The sequence below is a fragment of the Benincasa hispida genome, chromosome 3, assembly GCF_027475165.1.
Source record: "Benincasa hispida cultivar pf3 chromosome 3, pf3_genome.v1.1, whole genome shotgun sequence".
In the NCBI taxonomy this organism is placed as follows: domain Eukaryota; kingdom Viridiplantae; phylum Streptophyta; class Magnoliopsida; order Cucurbitales; family Cucurbitaceae; genus Benincasa; species Benincasa hispida.
In genome coordinates this window covers 1,154,286-1,178,457 of record NC_143480.1, presented here as the reverse complement: position 1 = coordinate 1,178,457, position 24,172 = coordinate 1,154,286, and the positions used below count along the sequence as shown (strand labels likewise).

General features: G+C 36.2%; 1 protein-coding gene and 1 pseudogene across 3 annotated transcripts in view; both read right to left on the bottom strand.

Moving 5' to 3' along the window:
- The window catches only part of VPS54, a 29,848-nt gene that overhangs the window by 1,771 nt on the left and 3,905 nt on the right, over positions 1-24,172 (bottom strand). The window contains exons 4-17 of one of the 3 annotated variants that reach the window (XM_090311773.1): positions 21,340-21,454; positions 20,428-20,502; positions 19,789-19,945; positions 19,260-19,348; positions 11,502-11,758; positions 10,396-10,567; positions 10,216-10,299; positions 9,699-10,117; positions 9,210-9,363; positions 8,791-8,872; positions 7,799-7,892; positions 1,463-1,542; positions 621-782; positions 229-296 (exon numbers count right to left, since the gene is read on the bottom strand). In XM_090311773.1, coding sequence (XP_090167899.1) covers positions 7,810-7,892; positions 8,791-8,872; positions 9,210-9,363; positions 9,699-10,117; positions 10,216-10,299; positions 10,396-10,567; positions 11,502-11,758; positions 19,260-19,348; positions 19,789-19,945; positions 20,428-20,502; positions 21,340-21,454 — 1,687 coding nt within the window. In that variant the 3' untranslated portion in view covers positions 229-296; positions 621-782; positions 1,463-1,542; positions 7,799-7,809. The remainder of the gene's footprint in view (positions 1-228; positions 297-620; positions 783-1,462; positions 1,543-7,798; positions 7,893-8,790; positions 8,873-9,209; positions 9,364-9,698; positions 10,118-10,215; positions 10,300-10,395; positions 10,568-11,501; positions 11,759-19,259; positions 19,349-19,788; positions 19,946-20,427; positions 20,503-21,339; positions 21,455-24,172) is intronic. The other 2 variants (XM_039026187.2, XM_090311774.1) reach the window with 2 other exon arrangements.
- On the bottom strand, positions 23,687-23,771 carry LOC120074851 (U6 spliceosomal RNA; annotated as a pseudogene).

Here is a 24,172-nt window from a genome sequence, read left to right as displayed (position 1 = left end):
GAAAGTAGTTTTTAAAAAGTAGTTTGGAATTTGGAATTTGGCTAGAAATTCAAATGCTTCCTTAAGAAAGATATGAATCAATGAAAGAAATTGTAAGGATATAATTTTCAAATGCATAAAGCTAAAAATGAAATTGTCACCAAACGAAAAAGCTCAACATTTTCATCATACTAAGAGGATAAGGTCTGGATTAAAATTTAGCAATGCATTCATTATAGTATGGCTTACCTAAATATTGCCTTAACATCAGCCTCATGTAAGGTTCGAGATAAGACACGCTGCAGGTACCCAACTTCCTGAATAGAGGTGATTTCAACCCATGTCAGTTGGAAATATGTAGAGAAACAACGCAAAAAGTACAATTAAATGCAAACAACATTCTAATCAAACTTGTGAGATGACTTGTGCTGTTATGCACCAACCATGTAGGATTTCATTCGTCATAAACATCCTTACATGCACAGTGTTCAATTATGCAATAAGCAAAAAAGGACATCGGCAATGAAAAGAATAAACTAGTCCCATAATTTAACACAGTTCAAAGGACATACATATAAAGTAACTAGAGACAAAGGATCTACTTCAATGAATTAGTTTGCTTGATGAATTCATGTAGTTACCTTGGTAAGTGATCGAGCAAACTGACTGGGCTGTGGGTCAGAATCTTCGAGCCTATTCCAACTTTCAACAATTTGAGGCAGGCCACGAAGATGCACTAATAACCTTTCCCTCATTATCTGGACCAGCTTAGTATGAATTTCATCTCGGTGAACTTTGAAGTCCTAAATTATTAAATAATTCAATAAATGGTACAAATACATAACAAAAAAAAAATTTGTAATCATAGTTTTTATTACAAAAATGGCAATGATGCATAATCTGCGAAAGCTGTCAGAAAATTCAAGAGAAATAATACAAGAACTAAACAAGAATCCAAAAACAGTTCCAGAAAAACCAAACTTTTATACCTATAAATAATTATATATTTTTATTATCCAGAAACAATAAACTAGAAGAAGCCAAAGGTGGAACTATTTAATGCAACTTGAACAACAATTTAAAATTAAATTACATTAATTTTTTAATAACCAATTTACCACCCCGATCCAAGATGGCTTATAAATATATATATATATATACTTTTCCTTAAACTTGTTCGAGACTCTTCAATTTATCTCACCCCATGCACCCAAAAAGATTGAATTACTTGCACATTAGATGACTTTACCTCCCTTTACTACACAACTGCTCAATCAAATTTCAATGTCTGCAATTTTTAGGGCCGGTTTATCGTGTTATTAAGTTTTTTCCCCCTTCAAATGTGTACTTTGAGCCAGGACTGAACTTTATGTAATTCGCATTTTAAAAAACTTTGGCTCACAAGGCCATATATTATAACTATTTGAACCCTTTCCCGATATATAACAGAAGAAGAAAAGTAAGGAAAAAGAAAGAAATATACTTGAGCCACTCGATCAATCTCTGAGAGCAACAGTGTCTTTCGCACTTCAGGTACTTTGAAAAAAAGGATTCTCCTAATTTCTTGGTCAAGACACAAAAAGAAGAAGAAAACGTCAAATAACTTTAAAATATCTTGAACACTATAATACTTCAAATTACTCCAAAGGTGTTCTCCCTGTATGAAAAAATTGAAAGACTAGGAGCACTTATGCTTGAAATGCATTTTTCCAGTGTCTCGGGAATGATATCCCGAGGTTGTGTGGTAGTTGTTGTTGGTTCTTTGGAATGCAATAATACATGCTCTTTTATGGGGAGATGTAGTTTGAAAGAAAGATATGTCAAAAAATGTAGTCCTGTTCCTTTTTGATAAAACCAATTAGATCAGATCCTTTTGGTTCTTCTTCTTGGGAGAATTTATGTCCTCCCTTATTTGCATATATCTTCCCAGTTTCTTCCAATACAAGCCTTTTTCTTCCTCATGGAAAATAATAATAATGAGAAAAATAGATTCGTTATATGAGAAGATTACACAGAGAATAGAAGACTGCTTTTTTAATTGAAGTAGACGATGAAAACATAAAGGTGAGGCAAAACATGGTTTCCCAGACATAGTTGATTGGCCTTGTGATGTAGTAGGATTGGGATAAGTTAGAGTATTATGGTGGTTGGAGTTTTTATATTTGTATATGAATATTTAGTTTTCCTTTATTGTTTTTATTCTTTCCATATTTGTAAAAAGTCTTTCTCCTATATAAGAAGACCTAATCTGCACATATTTAATAAGAAGAAAAGGAGATTAATATTTCTATCCCTCCAATTACTACATGGTATCAGAGTAGGGAAACCCTAAAAACCCTAATTTTTCTTAAACCTAAATAAAAAACCTAGCCTTGTCCTTGTGGGTCATTCAATCGATTGGTCTTCCACCAAACGTCGTCCAGCACTACCGCTCACAACCTCTCTCATGCCGGTGACTCCCTCCATTTCAAAAGCCGCACACACGCCAGAGTCTGCCTTTCACCACCGATTCGAGTGCCACCTCCGCCATTGTAGTTGCTGCCACGCCCATCGCCAACCGCCGCCGAGCCACGGTTAACTCATCGTTTTTCACATCTTCGCTGGCCGTTTGCAATTTCCTCGCTCAGATTTCCGCTTCACCAATTCTAAATTTGCGCTATGGATACTCAGATTTGTACACGTCATCGATCCAGTGCTGCTTGTGGGTTCATTCACACAGATCTATTCCATTCTGTGCACCAGCCTATTCCTCTTCCAACCTGTTTTGGTTCGGTCCAATCCAACAATTGGTTCAGCATCTGATTTGGTTCAGTTTTTGGTCTGGCTTGGTCAACTAGTTCTATTTAAAATCTGGTTCAAATTTTATTTTCTGGTTTGGTTCATTCCTGATTTGGTTTAAATTAGTTTGGGTTGCTTCTGTTGGATTTGGTTTAAAAACTCTTTCTTTTTGGGTGGATTTCTATTATTTGTTAAATCTTCTACCATGTTACAAGAGCAAATTCATCCAAACCTACAACTACCAACCACCAATTTTTCATCTAATAGTTCATGTGTTTCTTTGACTTACACAGGTCCCAAGACATTCTCGTGTAGTAATTCATCTTCGTGGATTATTAATTCTGAAGCTTCAGATCACATGATTAGTTCTTCTTCTTTTAATTCGTACTCTCCATTATGTTGCAATGAGAAAATTAGAATTGCCAAAGGTAGTTTTTCTTCTGTTGCAAGAAAATGAACTATTAAATTGACCAAAAATCTCTCCAGTCTGTCTTACATGTTCCAAAATTGGCTGGTAGTCTTTTATCCGTTTCTAAACTTTCCAAAGATTCTAATTGTCGTGTTACATTCTTTGAATCTCATTGCATTTTTCAGGATCAGGATTCGGGGAGAATGATTGGGACTTCTAAGGTGCTTGATGGTCTCTACTACTTTGGTGAAGGTTCTTTTAGCAATAAAATAACTCAAGATCTAAGTAGTATTAGTTCTCTTTCTGTTAAAGAACAAATTATACTATGGCATCATAGACTAGGACATCCCAGTTTTTCTTATCTCAAATATTTATTTCCAAATTTATTTAAGGGAATTGATTGCTCATCTCTTGATTGTGAGAGTTGCATTTTTGCAAAAAGTCATCGGTCCACATATTTTCCAAAACCTTACAAGGCTTCAAAACCTTTTTATTTAATTCATACCGATGTTTGGGGTCCTAAAATTACGACTCAGAGTGGAAAAAGATTGTCTGTTACTTTTATTGATGATCATACTCGTTTATCTTGGGTTTATTTAATGCAAAAAAAAAAATTGAGGTGAAAGACATTTTAAAACATCTTTACAATATGATTGAAGCTCAATTTCAAACCAAAATCTACATTTTACACTCTGATAATGGAACTAAGTACTTTAATGAGTTTTTTGGCGAATTTTTGAAAGACAAAGGTATCATTCATCAGTCTACATGTCGGGATACTTCCCAACAAAATGGGATTGCTGAAAGAAAAAATAGGCATTTACTTGAAATGGCATGTGTTGTAATGTTTTCTATGCAAGTTCCAAAATATCTAGGAGAGAAGCAATTCTTACAGCTACCTACCTAATAAATAGAATGTCGAGTAGGATCTTGAATTTTAAGACTCCCATTGACTGCCTTAAAAAGGAGCTTCTAACATCCCGCATATATTCTGAATTACCCCTCAAAGTTTTTGGGTGTACTACTTATGTTCACATACCTGATCAATTCCATAAACTTGATCATAGGGTTGTTAAAGGCATTTATGTGGGTTACTCTTCAAATAAAAAAGGTTATAAATGTTTTGATCCTCTGACAAAAAAAATGTTTGTGAGTATGGATGTATCTATTTTAGAAAGTCAACCCTATTTTCCCCAAAATTCAATTCAGGGGGCGAAACCAAATTTGGAAGAAAATTTTTGGGATGTTTGTATTCCTTTTTCCAATTCTAATTGTTCAGATGTTACTAGTTCTATGACGCCAAGTGTAGAAACTTCTCAATCAATGGGAGAAATACTACAAAATGATCAGATTGATCAAGTGCCTTAGTTTAAGTTTTATACTAAAAGAAAATTCAATCAAGGGAACCAAGACAAGATAGTTGGTCCTTCACACAAACAATCTGAGGCCCCGACGACTGAAACGGGTAATTTTTCTTCTATTCCTACTCCTTCAACTACTCAAAGTACTTTTCCAATAGTATCTGATCTCAATGTTCCTACTACCCTTAGAAAAGGTATTCGAAGTTGCACCAAATATCCTATTGCAAACTTTATGTCATATCAAAAATTGTCAAATAGTCATAGATCTTTCACACCCAGGATTGATGACTTGTTTGTCCCAAAGAATATACATGAGGCTTTAGATGATCCAAATTGGAAATTAGCAGTTATGGAGGAGATGAATGCTCTAAAACAAAATGGAACTTGGAATTACCGAAGAATAAGAAACCAGTGTGATGTAAATGGGTGGTTACCATAAAGTGCCATGCTAATGGTAGTGTTGAAAGATACAAGGCCAAACTGGTAGCAAAAGTATTCACTCAGAGATGTGGAATTGATTATCAAGAAACATTTGCCCATGTTGCAAAAATTAACTCTATTAGAGTCCTTTTGTCTCTTGCAGTTAATTTATATTGGCCACTTTATCAACTTGATGTGAAAAATGCTTTTTTGCATGGTGATCTTGAGGAAGAGGTCTTTATGAGCTTACCACCAGATTTTGAAAAGGAGTTTAGCTGTAGTAAAATTTGTAAATTAAAAAAAAAAATCTCTCTATGATCTTAAACAGTCCCCAAGAGCTTGGTTTGAGCGTTTTGGAAAAGTTGTGTCTAGTTATGGATTTTTTCAAAGTCAAGCAGATCATACATTATTTTATAAACATTCAGAGAATAATAAAATCTCAATTTTGATTGTTCATGTAGATGATATTATTCTCATAGGTGATGATGATGCAAGCTTAGTTGATCTCAAGAAAAAACTGGCTTGTGAATTTCAAATTAAGGACTTGGGAACATTGAAATATTTCCTAGGAATGAAATTTGCAAGATCAAAGAAGGGAATCTTTGTTAATCAAAGAAAGTATGTCCTTGACTTACTTAAAAGAAACAGGCTTGCTTGGTTGCAAGGTTGCAAAAACTCCTGTCCTTGACTTACTTAAAAGAAACAGGCTTGCTTGATTGCAAGGTTGTAGAAACTCCTATTGAACCTAATATAAAGCTTCTAGCAGCAAAAGCAGAAGAAATAAAGGACAAGAAACGATATCAAAGACTTGTTGGTAGATTGATTTATATGTCTCATACACATCCTGATATTGCATTTGCTATGAGCATGGTTAGTCAGTTTATGCATGCTCCTGGACAGACTCATTTAGAAGCTGCCTACAGAATTTTGAGATATCTGAAAGGGTCTCCTGGAAGAGGCATTCTATTCAAAAGGAATAATCACTTCCAAATAGAAGTCTACACTGATGCAGATTAAGTTGGAAGTACTATAGATAGAAGATCTACCTCTGGTTATTGTTCCTTTGTTGGAAGAAATTTGGTTACCTAGAGAAGTAAAAAAACAAAATGTGGTGCCCAGAAGTAGTGCTGAAGCAGAATTTAAAGCCATGAAATTTGTGAGGACATATGGATCAAAAAGATACTTGAAGAGTTGAAGATTTCTTTGATTACGCCTATACGGATTTATTGTGACAATAAAACTACAATTTCTATTGCTCGTAATCCAGCTCTACACAATAGAACAAAACATATTGAGGTTGATGAGCATTTTATTAAAGAAAAAATTGTAGGAACAATATGTATTCGTTATCTTCCTACATCAGAGCAAATTATTGATGTGCTAACTAAAGCCTTTCAAAGAAACAATTTGATAGATTGATTGACAAGCTGGCTATGGAAGATATCTTCAAACCAACTTGAGGAGGAGTGTTGGAATTTCTATATTTGTAAATGAATATTTATTTTTCCTTTTTTGTCTTTATTCTTTCCATATTTGTAAAAGGTCTTTCTCCTATATAAGAAGTCCTAATCTTCACATATTTAATAAGAGGAAAAGAAGATTAATATTTCTATTCCTCCAATTTCTACAATGGTCAAATCCTGAATTGATTAGGATTGGGATTAGTTTCCATGATTGGTTAGAATTAGGATTAGTTTCCTTGGTTAATTAGGATTAGGATTAGTTTCTTTGACTAATTAGGATTAGAATTAGTTTTCTTAATTAATTAGAATAAGGAGAAGTTTTTTGTTTTCCAATTCTCTATAAATAGAAAGATTGTCTTCTTGTATTGGCAACTTTTGATTCATAATAAAGACTTTGATTTTATTATTGGAGATTTCTCTTCTTTTCTATCCTAGGCTACATCAATTGGTATCAGAGCAGCCGTCCGGGCCAATGTTGACCGTCGATGGTGGAAGACCGGGAAACTCTTAGCGACGCCAATCGCAAGAGAGAGCTTCGTGAGTTGTGCTCGTTGTTGAACAATCCACGTCTATATAGGGGGGACCTTTTAAATTTTAGAAAAGAAAGAAGATATCAAGATTTTTTTTTAAGATTTTGCAAGAATGGACTATTACCGATCAAGGAGGACGGTGAAGAAAAAATATAGCAGTTGGTATAGGCAAGAAAGTCAAATTTTCTCCCAAAAGCAGTGTTGAAATTCTAATTCAAGTAATTCAGAAAAAGAATTCCAACATAATAATTTCGGGCATGCTCAATTTGCTCAAAGAACCTATCATTATCCACATTTGAAATTTGATTATAGTGATTATAGTGATTCCGATGAGGATTCTAATGCAGTTTGGAACAAAATAACAGGGCAACATTATTAACAAAGAGCCCGACGATCCAATCAAACCGATTTCTCAAGAAATTGACGTAAGAATTGGGAGTTAGATGATTTAGAAAATGATTCAAAGTGCGAAAGAAATTATTATCACCAACATCAAAGAACGCCCATGAATCATTCCAATACAAATTTTGAGGTCAAAACATTTTCAAGAAAACAAAAATATTCAAATAAAAACATCTATCAAGAGAACTTTCGAAAGAGAATGAATGAAATTCGGGTTCTTTTGGAAAAAATTCAAGAAAGACATAATTATAATCTTCAAGATTTTTCAAGAAACCATCAAAAATCACATTTAGTCACTCAAGAAGGTCAAGAACTCATCCAAATGGGCTGTGAAATTGCACAAAAAATGAACGGAGTAGAAGAAAAGAAAAAATCAATTGAAGACTAGGTGAATAAGAAAGGTAGAAAGATCAAAAAGGAGCTTGCGTTGGAAGAAGAAAAATCGATGGGACTAACATGGAGGTTGATCAATTCGAACCAGATGATGAGGAACTATTAATCGATGAAATCGATGAAATCAATGAAGGAGATGTTGAAGAAGATGAAGCCACTGCAAAGAATGTGTCCATTTGGTCAGATCAATTAACTGAGCCATACAACCAACCACAATTACCTCAATCGCAAGAGAATAGAGTAGAAATTAGCCTTGACCACCAAAAAAGAAAACAAGAGAATCAACAACACCTATGGTATGCAAAAAATGTCCAAGATTTATCAAGAATTGTTCAAGAACAACCAAGATCAAGGTTATATCAGAGGAAATACTGGGAGGATGTCAATTCTTAAAGTGTGGAAGAAAAAGATACTCATGGGCAACCTAATTCGAAGAAAATTGAAAATCTTTTTTATTAATGGAAATAATTTTCTCTTTCAAGTATCAAATATTTGATATATTGGCATGGCTCGTGAAAATTGGTTGTTATTGGTGCCAGGTGTTTAGAGATGTGTCATTTGAGTGGCTTACTTTTTCATTTTTATCTTCATTTTTGTTTTAAAACATGAGGACGAGTTTTTTTTTAGGAGGGATAGAATAATGTAGTAGGATTAGGATAAGTAGGGTATTATGGTCAAATCCTTAATTGATTAGGATTGGGATTAGTTTCCATGATTGAGGTTAGTTTCCATGATTAGTTAGAATTAGGATTAGTTTCCCTAGTTTATTAGGATTAGGATTAGTTTCTTTGACTAATTAGGATCAAAACTAGTTTCTTTGATTAATTAGAATTAGGATTAGTTTGCTTTCCAATTCTCTATAAATAGAAAGATTGACTTCTTGTATTGGCAACTTTTGATTCATAATAAAGACTTTGATTTTATTATTGGAGATTGTCTTCTGATCTCTTCTTTTACCTCCTAAGCTACATCACCTTTGCCCGTGAGATATAAGCTGCTAGAATAATAACAATAGGGAACTAAAGTTGAATCCTTCAAAATTTGTTACAACGTACCAGGAATAATGGCGAAGGTAAAACTGATAACTTGACTGGCCAGGGCCAAGTGTTTGGATGTGATAGACTTCAAACCAGACACCTGGAACAGCAAATAAATTCAGTTTTTAGGAGAGAGAGTGACCAATCTAGCATTTGAAAATCATAGTTTCCATGGACGATCAACAAAGCGCTATGTGAAGAAGATTTTATAATATTCAAACAACTACAAATTAAGTATAAAAAAAATAAAATAAACCACATTATTTTCAATGATTTTTCTTTTAACAAGATAGAAACTTCTCGATCAATGAAAAGAAACAAAAATATTCAATAAGAAACAGAGTCCTAGGAGTGGGGGGAAAAACAATGAAGCAATGGTAAAACAGTCAACTGCATATGGACATCACAAGTACATATATCGTGTCTAAATAAAGAACCTGCATAGCACCAGCTCCAAGTACAAGTTGACAAGTCCTTGTATTGAAAAACTTGAGAATTTCCACAACACGATGTACAACTTCCGAAGATAGTGCTGGAAGAGAATCGTTCATGTCAATGTACTCCGACAACATCTTGAGCAAGATCAAACCACTGGGAAAGAAAACCATTACAGAAAAAAAAAAATATTTTATTCAGACCCCAGGCAATGAAGTATAGTTCACGAAGCTAATTAAAATTATTGAATGATGGTGTAAATCAGTACAACGTACCAACGAAGAAAAAATAGAATAGGGTTCAATGTGACCGATAATGTGATGTCACGAGGAATAAAAAGGCCCCAAATAAAGACAGAACAAATAACCATACAGGTCAAAGTCAGGGCCAACAACTAGGCATCAGCCAGTTTATTTAAGAATGTTTGTGTTGGAAGGAGTAGGCCATAGATATCTAGTCCAAAAGAAGTGAAAAAGAAAGAAGAAACTAACCAGTTTACCATGTGATAACCAACGCCTTTGTGTAGCAAAGTCTGAGAACTTGATTTTCCACGTTCTTTCACATTAATATTGTTAATTTGCATAGTAGGAATAGTGACATCAGCTCTACTCTTTTCAATTGTATCGGCAGGAGTAGGTTTCACATGTTCAGTATTGCCGCCAGACATGTCACTTGAATCGATTTGCTCAGAGTAATGTTGAGCATTGAGTGATCCACCACCTACAATGCGTGAAGCATCATTATTAGTAGCCACATCACTGTAGCTTTGGTCCATATTACCCTGAGCAAGATCGACTTTTTCAGAAAGCAGCTCTTGCGAACAAAGTGATTCAGCTATGGATTGAAATTCATCGGGAACATCCACTTCAACCCATGTTTCCTGATCAAGCACTGCTTTTATTTTTGTCATCTACAATAACATAAAATGCACCATGAATAATACTAAAGTAGAACAATAACTCTAAATATATAAAAAACAAAAAAAACAAAAAAAAATCAGAAACTTACACGAGATTCATGCTGAAAATCAACAAAAGCTTTGGCCTGGGACTGTAAAGTTCCACGAATGCTATATCCCAACCTTCCACCAATCTGTTCAAGTTAGAAGAATAATAGAATTATGAATACTATGATTACCAATGGATTTATATCCTTATAGGTTCATATTCCAGACAAAGCTTTGCGTACCTTTTCAGTGGCAGTAATAAAATCTTGTGTAATGTTGTATATGCTTAAAAACTCTTGCAATCTCAACTTTGGATGAACAAGAATACGAACACCAAGGAGTTTAGCCCATCTTCCATGAGCAGCATCACAAGCTGCAAAAACAGCTTCCGTATTTTCTCGCAGTACATCAGCTCTGTTCACAATCAAATTACTTCAACAGTCGAGATAATAACAAAGTTAAAAAGAAAAAATAGAAGGTATCACAAATTAAATATTCAGCAAGCGAGCAGCAAACTTTTTTATCAGAATAAAAAAAAGGAACAAAATTCACAATAAAGTTATGAAAGGCCCATTCAGAATGATGCTTCATAGCACCACACTTGATAGTTTGGACTTCTTCTTTTTTTCTTTTTAGACCTGAGATTGTCTGTATCATAGGCATCTTCTTCACTATCCCAACTCACAACGAAGATGATTTGGTGCTGCAGGAAGGCAGTAAGTAGTAAGAGAGTCCCTAATTTTTAATTTTTTTTTCTTTCTCAAGCTTTCCTGGACAATTATATACATTTATTTTATAGAAACAACTACTTTCATTGAGAAAGAATGAAAGAATACAAGAGCATACAAAAAACCAAACCTACGAAAGTCTCCACTAAATAGAAGAGTTCCAGCTACGTAAAATATTATCTTTACGGTATAATTACAAAAAGTCTTCACAAGGACCAAATATCACTATGGTCCCTCTCTACACCTCTAAATACTTTGTAGGTGGTTGTTCCTCTCCCTCCAAATGTCTCACAACAAAGAACACACCCTGCAAACCACAACTCACGACCTTTATCTCTGAAAGGCGGATGGAAGAGGAACTCCCGATTGTCACTCACTCTGTCTTCCTAAGTACAAGTTGTCCTTGTTATAGTCTGATTGCTTTTGAGGAAGGTCAATGCCCTAGGCTAAAAACCACTATTTGTAAGTTGAACTGAGAACACGTTATTCAAGGTCTAAATTATATTTCCTTATCAATCAAAATATAACAGTGAGAGGAAGAGAGTGAGAGAGAGTCTTACATCAAGTATAACATCTCTAATTAATTAACCTAAAACTACCATTACGAAGCGACACTTAACCTGAAATTTCTAGACATATTTGAAGGATTTGCTGCATCGTTTGCTTTTCCTTGTAAGGAAGTAACCTTTGCAGCTACTCGCTGAGGTAAATGTGGAAGAAGCAAACCACCTTGATTATCAGTATCCTGAGCTGTACCAGCAGCTGCAGCACCAGTAGCAATTGCAGCAGCAACTGAATCTGCTGCATAATGCCCATCAAGGTTGCACATAATCCATTCGATAGACTTTTTCACTTCTGCAGCGCGCACCAAATGTACCTGCATTCACTAAATGAAAAGAGATCATAATGCATCCGATAAAATTCCAGAAAGGTGAAAACTTAGAGAGTAACCTTAGAGTAAGATTTCTAGAAATATCAAATATTACAATTTCATTTATTCTGTTCAAAAGTGGTCTTCGCTTTTCAATATCTTTGAAGTGGTAACCATCCTGGGTTGTCCTAGTGGTAAATAAATAGCATGACTTTGATAAAGGGCTAAGAGGTCATGGTTTCAATCAATGGTGGTCATCTACCTAAGATTTAACATCCTATGGGTTTCCTTGACATCTAAATGTTCAGGAAGGTTGTCCCATGAGATTAGTCGAGACATGCACAAGCTGGCCCAAGACACTCACAAATAAAGAAAAAAAAAACGCTTTGGCGTGGTTGGATGTCTTCCTAAGAAGATTGATGATTGGATGATCGTGGGGTTGGAGGGTAATAGCTTTTGTGGGCGGGGAAAAATCTTTGGAGATGTGCTAACCGTGCTCTTTTGTGGCATCTTTTGAAAGAAAGAAATAGCACAATGTTTGAAGATGAGTTTCTTTCTTTTGATTCTTTTTGGACTTTTGTTCATCATACAACCTCTTGGTGGTGCACAAATTCCACCAAATTCTTTTGTAGTTATAACCTTATTATGATCTTTTTTTGGTAAAAGAAACTTTATTAATATGAATAAGGAGAAGACCCCGAAGAATTACAATAGAGATTGCCAATTATTAACTAAGAAAGATAAACTGAAATGAGTGAAAGGATGCTGTAATTTACACCAAGAAAAAGCAATAGATAAAACTAACTCAAAAAACCAAACATAAGAAGAACATGTATCATGAAAAAGTCGTATGTTCCTTTCACCCCATAAGCACCAAAGGAAAGCACGGATAAAAGCCAATCAAATGACCTTCTTGGTTCCACCCCAAAAAGATGTCCCACTAGCACCGAGGCCAAAGCATCATAAATATCATGAGGGCAAGTGAAATGCCAACTAAAATGAGGCTAGAGAAGGTTCCAAATGCCAGTAGCAAAAGATCAGTGAAAAAATAGATGAACTGACGATTCAGCATGTTCATGGCACATATGACACCAAGATGGAGAAAAAAACATGTAAGGCATACGACGCTACAAACGATTAGCAGTATTAATAGCACCCTAGCTGAGTTCCCAAAGAAAGATTTTAATCTTCTTAGGATATCTATCCTTCCAAATCACCGAATAAAGATCAGTCAAGTTTGGATCCAGATCACCCTCCAAATCAGCCATAAGAGACTTAATATTAAAGCCCAAAGATGGATCAAGAGGCCACAACCAAGTATCAGGGGCAGCAGGCAATCGGATTGGTGTCAAGTGAAGGGATAATGAGGCCCACTCAACAATCTCTAACTCGGTAAGATTACGACGTAAGTCCAAATTCCATGGAGCCATTCAAGAGTTCCAAACACTAGCAACTGTAACCTCAGGATGTTGTACAAGACGAAAAAGCCGCGGATAGGTGGTAGAAAGGACTCCACAACTAAGCCAAGAGTCATTCCAGAAGGACGTAGATGAACCATCCCCAATGCGGCGACTAACCCGATTAGCAATCAACTTAGAAGACAGACAAATATACCTCCATGGTGATTTGGAAGAAGCTCCATTGACAGGGGAGAGCCAAACACAATCAGTAGAATAATACTTGCCAACAATAAGCTTCCTCCATAAAGCATCATGTTCAGTTAAAAACCACCAAGTCCATTTCGCAAGAACAGCCAAATTCCGATGCTTAAAATTGCCAATGCCAAGATCTCCCAATAATTTTGGACGCTGAGAAACCATCCAATTCACATTATGAACACCACCATCACCACGAGAACCTTCCCAAAAGAAATCCCGATCCAATCTATCCAGGCTATTAATAACAAAGGAAGGAGCCTTAAACAGAGACAAATAATATGTAGGGAGGCTAGAAAGAGTATCTTGAATAAGCGTGTGACGACCTCCTTTCGAAATATAAGAATACTTCCAATTATGGAGTTTATGCTGAAACCTCTCAATCACAGGCTGCCAAAACAAACCAGATTTTGAACTACCACCCAAAGGAAGCCCTAAATAAGAAGCTGGCCAAAAGCCCCTTTGACAGCCAAAAACGCAACCACCAGTCAAAATCAGAGTCAGAGACATGAATCCCAAGAAGCTCACTCTTAGCAAGATTGATTTTAAGGCCAGAAGCACACTAAAAAATATGGACAATGTCAAACAAGTTCCGTATGGCAGTTCTTTCAGCAGTAGAGAACAACAAAGTGTCATCAGCAAACTGTAAATGAGTCAAAGTAAAATCAGAATGGCCAATAGGATGTGCACTAATATGACCCAATGCAGAGCTATGATCAATAAGACAACTCAGACAATCAGCCACTAAGATAAATAAGAATGAAGAGAGAGGATCTCCTTGTCTTATGCCTCGTGAGGGAAGAATCTTGCCACGAGGGCGGCCATTAATGATGATCGAGTAATTCGCACTAGAAATGCATCCTCTGATCTAGTTACGCCAGCGGTAACCAAAACCTTAAACTTGGAGTATATAATCAAGGAAGTCCCAATCAACTATGTCAAAAGCTTTCTCAAGATCCAGTTTTAAGACAACCCCTGATTTTTTCCGAGAGGTCCAATCATCAATGAGCTCATTTGCCATCAGGGAAGCATCAAGAATCTATCTATTAACTACAAAAGCAAGCTGATTGGGCAAAATGGTAGAAGGAAGAAGCTTTTTCAAGCAATTTGACAAAACACGGGCAATAATTTTATAAGCATGGGGAATGAGACTAATAGGTCTGTAATCAGAAACAGATCTCGAGTCAACTTTCTTGGGTATCAAACAGATATAAGTCTCATTCATTTTCACATTAATAATCCCAGAATTGTAAAAATCATTCTTACCTATGGGGTGATGCCATCCTTACTGCTACTCACTTAATCAACCGAATGTCTTCCCGAGTCCTCAACTTTCAAAACCCATTAGACTGTTTGAAAGAGTTCTATCCTACTACTCGTTTAGTCTCCGATGTACCACTTCGAGTTTTTGGTTGTGTTGCCTTTGTTCACTCCCATGGTCCAAACCGCACGAAATTTACCCCCGTGCTCAAAAATGCATCTTTGTTGGGTATCCACTCCATCAGCGTGGGTATAAATGTTACCACCCATCCTCTCGCAAATATTTTGTTTCCATAGATATCACCTTCCTTGATGATCAGCCCTTCTTCCCTATTAGCCATCTTCAGGGGGAGACATCTAGTGAAGAGACTAACTGGTCCACATATACAGTTCCCTTGGAGTCATCTCCTATTCCCGAACATGTCGGTCCTATCCTCCTTACTTATCAAATCCCACGGATAACATACTATAGGAAGAATCTCAGGAAGGAAGCAGCGTCACCTATTGCATCTCCAGCTCCGGTCCATGAGTCAAACCCGACATTAGGTACATGTATTCTTGAAATTAATGAGATTGATACTTGTACTGAGACTAACGAGTGCAGAGAGGAAAAAGGAGGAAAAGGTGCTGACAGCACCACTATAGCAGATGGGAAGACGACAGTGAATGACAATTCAGACACAGCTCTAGAAAATGTGAGTGATATGAGAGATAATGGTGAAAAGGTGGTGATTTCTAAAGATGAAACCCAGGCAGAGGAGACTAGTGATCACAGTGGAAATTCTGACAGTATGAAGGAGTATGATGCTTCTCTTGATCTTCCAATAGCCCTAAGGAAAGGTATTTGATCATGTACAAGGTACCCTATGCATAGTTACATGACATAGGGTAACCTATCATCTGAATTTAAGGCTTTTACCACTAGCTTAGATACAAGGGTGATACCGAGTAACATACAAGAAGCAATGGGAACTGAAGTTTGGAAGGCTACTGTTATAGAGGAGATGAGGGCTCTGGAGAAAAATGGAACGTGGGACCAGGTGATCCTACCCAAAGGACACAAGACAGTTGGATGCAAACGGGTTTTCACTATAAAGTACAAGTCATATGGGACTGTTGATCGATACAAGGCCAGGTTAGTTGCCAAAGGGTTTACTCAAACCTTTGAGGTAGATTACTCCGAGACATTCTCTCCCGTAGCAAAACTCAATACTATCCGAGTATTGCTATCAGTTGCAGTTAATAGAGATTGGCCTCTGCATCAACTGGATGTAAAGAATTCCTTTCTCGATAGAGAACTTGAGGAGGAAGTCTACATGAATCCTCCTAGTGAGTCTGCCGACTGAGAAAGTCGTTATATGGGTTGAAACAGTCTTTGAGAGCCTAGTTTGACAGATTTGCCACCTTCGTCAAAGGACAAGGGTATACCCAAGGGCACTCAGATCACACACTGTTTACAAAGAAGTCAACTTCAGAGAAGGTTGCAGTTCTCATTGTGTACGTTGACGATATTGTGCACTCCGGTAATGATGATGATGAAATTGTAAAACTCAAAGCAAGGATGACCAAAGAATTTGAAATTAAAGACCTTAGGAAGTTAAGATACTTTCTCGGAATGGAAGTAGCCCGGTCAAGGGATGGAATCTCAGTGTCTCAATGGAAATACACGGTTGATCTCCTAACGGAAACAGGAATGACTGGGTGCAAACTTGCTGACACCCCGATTAAATATAATTCAAAGCTTAGAAATACTAGTAACAATGTCCCGGTCAATAAAGAAAGGTATCAGCGGTTAGTTGGGAAATTGATATACTTATCTCATACAAGACCTGATATTTCATACGCAGTTAGTGTTGTCAATCAGTTTATGCAGGCTCCTTGTGAGGAACACATGACAGCAATTGACCGCATCCTACGATATCTGCAAAATACACCAGGTAAGGGGTTGATGTTCAAGAAGTCTGATAAACGTTGCATTGAAGCCTATACTGATTCTGATTAGGCAGGGTCTGTTGCTGATAGAAAATCAACCTCTAGATATTGCACATTTGTTTAGGGTAATTTGGTGACCTGGAGGAGCAAGAAACAAGGAGTTATGGTCAGAAGTAGTGCGAAAGCTGAGCATCGAGCCATGAGTTTAGGGATATGTGAAGAAATCTGGTTGAAGAAAGTGTTGTCAGATCTTCATCAAGACAATGAGCTCCCAATGAAACTGTTCTGTGATAATAAGGCACCAATTAGTATTGCAAATAATCCTGTTCAGCATGACAGAACAAAACACGTTGAGATCAACCGGCACTTCATCAAGGAAAGACTTGACAACGGAAGTATATGCATTCCTTATGTTCCCTCAAACCAGCAAATTGCAGAAGTGCTCACAAAAGGGTTAATGAGACAAAGCTTTGATTACTGTGTCAGCAAGTTGGGCCTTATTAATATTTATGCTCCAACTTGAGGGGGAGTGTCGAAAAACAGCTTGTAACCCTAGAGGCATTTTAGTAATTGCTTGTACCCTAGGGCTTCCCACTAGTCTATTTATTTGGCCTATTCTCTTGTACTTTGTGTATCAGAATTAATAATAAAAATCAGTCTCTATCGTGGTTTTTTCTCCCTGATCTAGGGTTTTCCACGTAAATCTTGTGTTTCTTTCTTTCTTTTATTTTCAACATTAATAAAAGTGTTTCTTTCTTAACCCTTTTCAAGAAGAAATTGATAAAGAAGATAATTAGTTGGAACAAATTCTTCCTCTCCCCCCAGTTCTTCCAACAGAGGCGCACGCCATTAAACCTCAAACCGCAATCTTAGAGCCAAAGAAAGCCATTCCTAAAACAGTTGAACCCACTACTCAACCTGACAAAGCCAAAAACAACAATTACTGAACCTGTAATGTCCATCTAGAATCAGAAGAACTTATTGAGATAAAGAACCAGAATCAGAAAGCTTATTTAAAGAGAACCAGCAACCTACCGTATTGTTATGTTGGACAAGCTTGTGAGGAAGATCCGTTGATGGTTGGGTCTTTCTTCTGTATTCTTTGTGAGAGGGTAGAGGAAGACTGGATCATATTCTTTGACATTGTGATTTTGCGAGTATGTCTGGGATTCTTTTTTCCAGACGTTTGGCATGATGTGTGCTCACCACAAAGATGTTAGAGATATGATCGAGGAGATCCTCCTCAATCTACCGTTTGGAGAGAGAGGTTGTTTTCTCTGGTGTGCTTGTGCTTGTGCTATTATTTGGGTTTTGTGGGGTGAGAGGAATAGCATGGGTGTTTGAGAGGTTGAGAGAGATGTTAGAGAAATATGGTCATTTATTCGTTTTCATGCTTCTCATTGGACTTCGATTTTGAAGGCTTTTTGGAAGGGTTGCTTTTAAAATAGGCAACGGTAGAAGGGCTGCTTTTTAGAACAACCCTTGGTTGGACTTTGTTCCTCTAAAAACCTCCTTCCCAAGACTTTACACCATTTCTACTAAGCCTGATGGAGCTGTCCATGATTTTTGGGATGATGCACTTGAATCATGGTCCATTCACTTCTGAAGACTACTGAAGGATGATGAGTTAGAAGATTTCCAACTCCTTATTGGATAGCTTTCCACTTCTACACTAAATTTGGTTCCAGATAAAAGATGGTGGACCTTAGAATCGAATGGGTCTTTTTCAATAAAAGCCCTTGTCAAACATCTATCCTTGGCATCTCCAATTGGAAAACACCTAGAATTGGCATTGTGGAAATCTAAAAGTCCAAGGAGAATAAACATTACGATTTGGATAATGTTGCATGGACTGCTAAATTGTGCAGATATTTTGCAACGGAAACTCCCCACTCACTATATCTCACCACAGGCTTGTTCTCTCTGTTTGGCAGACTCTGAAAATCTGCTACACTTATTCTTCAGATGTGTGTATGCAGAAAACTGTTGGCTCTATTTGCTTAATTGTTTTAATACTAGTTGGGTTTTCGGTAATGACTTCAAGGCTAATGTCCTTCAAATTCTGATTGGTCCTAAACTGAAAAAGAAGTCTAGATTACTTTGGATCAATGCAGTCAAGGCCTTGTTATCAGAATTATGGTTCGAAAGGAACCAAAGAGTTTTTCATGACAAAGCTTCTCCTTGGACGTACAGATTCGAGACAGCCCGTATTAATGCCTCTTCTTGGTGCTCTCTATCCAAAGATTTTGAAGATTTCTCCATTCAAGACATCAGCCTCAACTGGAACGTCTTCATATTTCCTACTTCTTAATAACCCTTGAATGACTCTAGTTCTTCTGTTGAATGTATTTTGTTCAGGCTATTTACGTTTGTGTAAGCTCATTGTACTAGGCACGGCTTTCGAGTCATTGTTTTGTCATCTTTACTTTTCTATTTAGGATATGATGAGAGTGCTAAGGAGGTGTCAACCTAGTTGAGATGTCCGGGTGCACTTACTAATCCTTTTATCTTGTTCTTGTGTCCTCTCAATTATATTGTAACATCTTTCATTATCTTAATGAAGAGGTTTGTTTCCTTTTTCAAAAAAATAATATAAGTAATTAGAAGCAATTAAGGACAAATAAGTGTATTATGGAGAGCATTTAAGCAAGTAAAATTACCTGTACAATCTTGAAAATGGCACTTAAAAGTTGAACAAAGCCTTCAGATGACAGGCCCCTCAGCTTGCTTGCAAGTGACACACCTCCACCTGTCATAAATTAATCATAATATCATTCACTTAGAGAACATCAAGAAATTAAAGAAGCATCAACGAAACTTTAAAATTGCTGACTGGATGACACACAACATCATGCTAAAAGATATTTTAATAAGAAAAATATACATACATGTGTATGTGTAAAAGAATATTTTACAATGAAAAGGGAAATAAATCCAACAGAGGCTAAAGGACACTAGATTTGTCGTGACAATTCAAAGCTTAACTAGCCTATCACCTTATGATTTCATTCAGGCTATTGGTTTCAGTTGGACTTTTCAATTTAATCTTTTGTATTTCATCATCTTCAATAAAATTACTAATATCATGTAAGAAATATGGAGGAAATTATCTTGTTACATATTAAAAAAGTCTAATCAAGCATTGGTGTTGTACAGACAGATGACTATCAAGATTCAGCAACATCTCACCATCTGCATCCATCGTTCTCTCCCCAGGTGCAAAATCTGAGTCAAGAGGCCTGATTAGAAGAACAGGAAGTAATTCTGCCACTGCATTCTTAATAGCAGTTTTCATATCAGCCGTAACTGCATCACGATATAACCTCAAGACAGAAGGAAGCTTGGCCTGGAGAATTCATCATATATATGCAATAAATTAGGTTCAGAATTGAAAATTAAGCACATGCATATCTTTTCTTAAACAAGAAACAAAGTTTTTAACAAGATTACAAAGGTTACAATAAAGGATAATAAGAACAAGCTTCAAAACCAACAGTTAAATAACTCTAATGCTCATAATCAAGCCATATCAAAACCACATCTAGAGAATAAGTGTACATATCAACATCTTTAAACTGTCCACAAGACAGATTATCACAACAAACCCATTGCATAAACCTTGGTGATGGGAGGAAGTAAGAATTGTTAATGTGAGATTTTGGGTGATCAGTTACTGTCTGGACTGTTACAATTATCAAGATAAAATGACAAGGTAGTTGATAGTTATGGATGTTCATGTACAAATGAAGGATCCAACGTCCAACAGAGAGGAAGGAACAAGAAATTATTCTTCAACCAAAACAATGTAGTAGGATAATGAGAACTCACAGTCCTGAGCAATCCAATAATAATAGGAAGAAGACGATCGCGGAAGTTGGAGGTTTCTTCCTCGTCCAACTTGACCTGCCACAGTTTGAAGTACACATGTTACATGGAACAAAATTATAAAACTAGTCCTCAAGTAATAACGATAAAAGAAATAAGATGCAAAGTAAGTAGCTAATTTGATAGGAATGCTATTAAGGGCATAGGAATATATATTTTTTTCATCGCTATTAAAGGTATATAAGTAATTAGCTAGGGAGTTAGTAATGCTATTTGGTTATAAATAAATAGAGAGGGTGAGGAAGGAGGGAGGCAAAGAATTGTTTTTTCCCTTAAAAAAAAAAAAAAAAAAAAAAAAAAAAAAAAAAAAAAAAAAAAAAAAAAAAAACTTAGCATATAATGAAAATAGTCTAATGCTCAAAGTACAAGAAATAAAAGAGCAAATATACAACTAACCAAGGAGATATAGGCAGGTGCACCCGACTATCTCAACTAGGTTGACACAACCTTAGCACCCTCATCATATCCTTATAAAAAAGAAGTCCACTTGATAAAACTAAAGAGTACATGATTACATAGAAAAGACAAAAGTGATCCAATTAAGACAAATGTCTTAAATAGAGTAATCCGAAAAAAGCTTCGATTGGGAACTCCAAGAAGAAGCTAGTAAACGAGAAGATCCAAGACGAAGTTTAAATGGTTAAGGCTTGAGTTAGCTCTAGAGAAAGGAGGTTCCAAGTACCCAAATATTTGGGTTATCTTGTACCCCTTACCTTTTAGATTTCAATACTATTCTAGTTCGATTTAGGTTATATCATATTAGCTATCCTTCAGTTCAGCTAACTAGTAAAAGATAAACCAGAAAACCAAAAGAATAAATATTTTCAAGGCCTTCTATACCAATATTTTACTTACTTCATCCTTTCCATTCATTAAATTTGAAGCCCACGCTTTTGTTTCAGTTATAATTCCGATATCTACATCTCCAGCATCATGAATTGAGGCACGCATAAATTCTGCTGAAAGAATGCTACACCACAAAACTAATATGTTAACAGTTTCTGGAGGGAATTAAAAAAATATAAATAATAATAATGTATAATAGATGCTAGCCACTCATTTTTAAAGTTACAAAAACAATAAGATGCAAAATCAACATCTTACATGTCATACAGAAACAATAACTGTATGCTATTCTGTAAAAGTATAATTTTTTAATATATTTAACCTGGCATTGTCTTAGCATGTCATTGAGTGGAATGCTCTTGTTTCTATTACAGGCAGTCTACAGCAGAATCAACAGGGTTACAGTTCTACATTTAACTGAACATTTCAAACTATGAGTGGGACAGAAACCAAATAGCTCAATTCTCCAAGAGATCATAAATACGAAATCTCATTTTGTCTATGATTTTTGGGGATAGACTCGTCACCTCAGTTTGGCCTAGTGGTCAATTATCTCACACAATTATGGAGGTAATCAATATGGTTAACTTGCGAATCAGAAATTAAAATATAGCTAAATATGTCATAATAAAGCCCGAGCCCTGCACTTCCACTAAAATGAACTTTCTAGACTGAACGTTTCATTTCTTGTGGCCTCCCAGACTTTTCCTTCCTCCTTCCATCTATGCGCTACTTTTTTCTTTTCTTTTCTTTTCTTTTCTTTTCTTTTTTTTTCCTTTCTATATATTCAACACTTTTTTTTTTTTTTGGATAAGAAACGAAAAACCTTTCATTCCAGAGAACCAAGAAGAACCTAAAGATTTTTTTACAACCTTTAAAAAAACCTTCCAACCAAAATTAATGAGGAAGGTGGAGTTACAAAAGAACTTGCGTTGGCCACTCCAATTGGAAGCCATGGACTGTATTTTTTTTTTATATAAGAAACACACATGTACATTCCATAAAAAAAACAATGGAACAGCCTAAGGGCAAGGGGTTGAGAAGATGCCTCCCCAACAAGCTAATACAAAAGAGCTTTCCAATTGTTAGAGATCATCAAAAGACTATAATTACAAAATAAATTGGTATAGTTAGTGCACCACCAAGAGGCCGTATGTTGAATAAATGCACCAGAAAACTCATAATAGAGGTTTTAGATGTGTATAGAGACAATCCCGAGCCCAAGAGAGAGATTGACAATGGTCCACCAAGCCATTAAGTTACCCTCCTCCCAAGAGCATAACAGAAGAGTATCATCAGCATATTGGAGATGGTTAACTCAGAGAACAAGTTACCAAAAGAGAAGCCTCTAATGACCTTCCTTTCATTGCAAAAATGCACCAGACAACTCAGGACATCCCCCACGATCGTGAAGAGAAAATGAGCGAGGGGGTCTCTTGTCTTAAACCCCCTTTAGCAAGGATCTTACCCCTTGGTCTACCATTAACAATAATAGAGAAGTTGGTCGAGGACAGACAGCCCCAAATCCATTTTCTCCATCTCTTACCAAAACCTTTAAGTTTAAGAATAGCATCGAGAAAAGCCCAGTCCACTTTGTCATAAGCCTTTTCCAGGTCTAGTTTTAAGAGAGCACCTTTCTTCTCACAACAGTGCCACTCATCCATAGCTTCAGAAGCGACAAGAATAACATCTAGAATTTGGCAGCCTAATTGGAAGCCTTGAACTGTACACAAAAATAATCAAAAGAATTGTACTTATCTGAGAAAATTCTAGCTATTCTTTCCTTCTAAATAAGACACTGAATAGCCTTTGTTGAATTTGATCATTAACACTCTAACTTTAGGTTGCAAACCCCAATCACCCAAAGACTCCAACCATTTATTCAACATTTCAACTTAAAAAATCCCAACTTTCTTCCTTCCCATTTAGCCTTGTCCCACTACATGCCTATGCTACTCTTCTTCCAAAAACCCTATACCTATGCTTGTTACACGCTCTGCTTTACTTTTGTGACGGGCTATTTTTTTTCAATTTCTTTGAAGTTTCCAGTTTTCTTTCAATGAGTTTAAAAGAGTATTAAAGGGATGTTTAATAAAATATTTAATTGAATCTTATTTTCTCTACGTTTCTTAGAATTGGGATAGTCCATTTTGTTTCATTCCTCACAATTCATATATTGAACTGGACTATTCAAGTTCACGATTGATTTTTTTTTTTTTTTTTTTTTTTTGGGTGGGGGGGGGAGCGCCGCAGGGCATTATTGGAAATTTCACTTGTACGATACAACTTGTGTATCATACTAGTTTAAAACACAAGAGGCCATATCCCTTCTAGAGTTGATTAAGGATATTCACATCAAACTATAGACCATTTCTCGATTTGTGCATGTCATCCTTGCACATGGGCCATGCTAATTGTCTTTGTATGGTTCCATTTCTTCCCCTCTTTTGTATCTTCCTTTTGATAATGAAAATAAGTTTTTTATTAAAAAGAAAAATGATACTCAGATCAGCCAAGGAAGAAGGGATTCTCGGTTTTGGCTCTCAAATCCTTCGAAGGGCTTAGTCTTTGGGTACTTTCCATCCTTCCTCAGAAGCCTCTGTGTTCTCCTCTCTTTGAAATGTTGAAATTCCTAAGAAGGTTAAAGTTTTCACCTCACAAGTTTTGTATAGCAAAGTCAACACTTTGGTTCATATTCAGAGGCATTCTTCTTTGTGTTTGGTCCTCAATGGTGCATTTTATGCAAAATAGAGTTGGAAGATATTGATCATTTGTTCTTGGGTTGCTAGATTTACGGTCGTTTGGGTTTCTTTTGAGCGTAATAGAAACTCTACGTCCATGA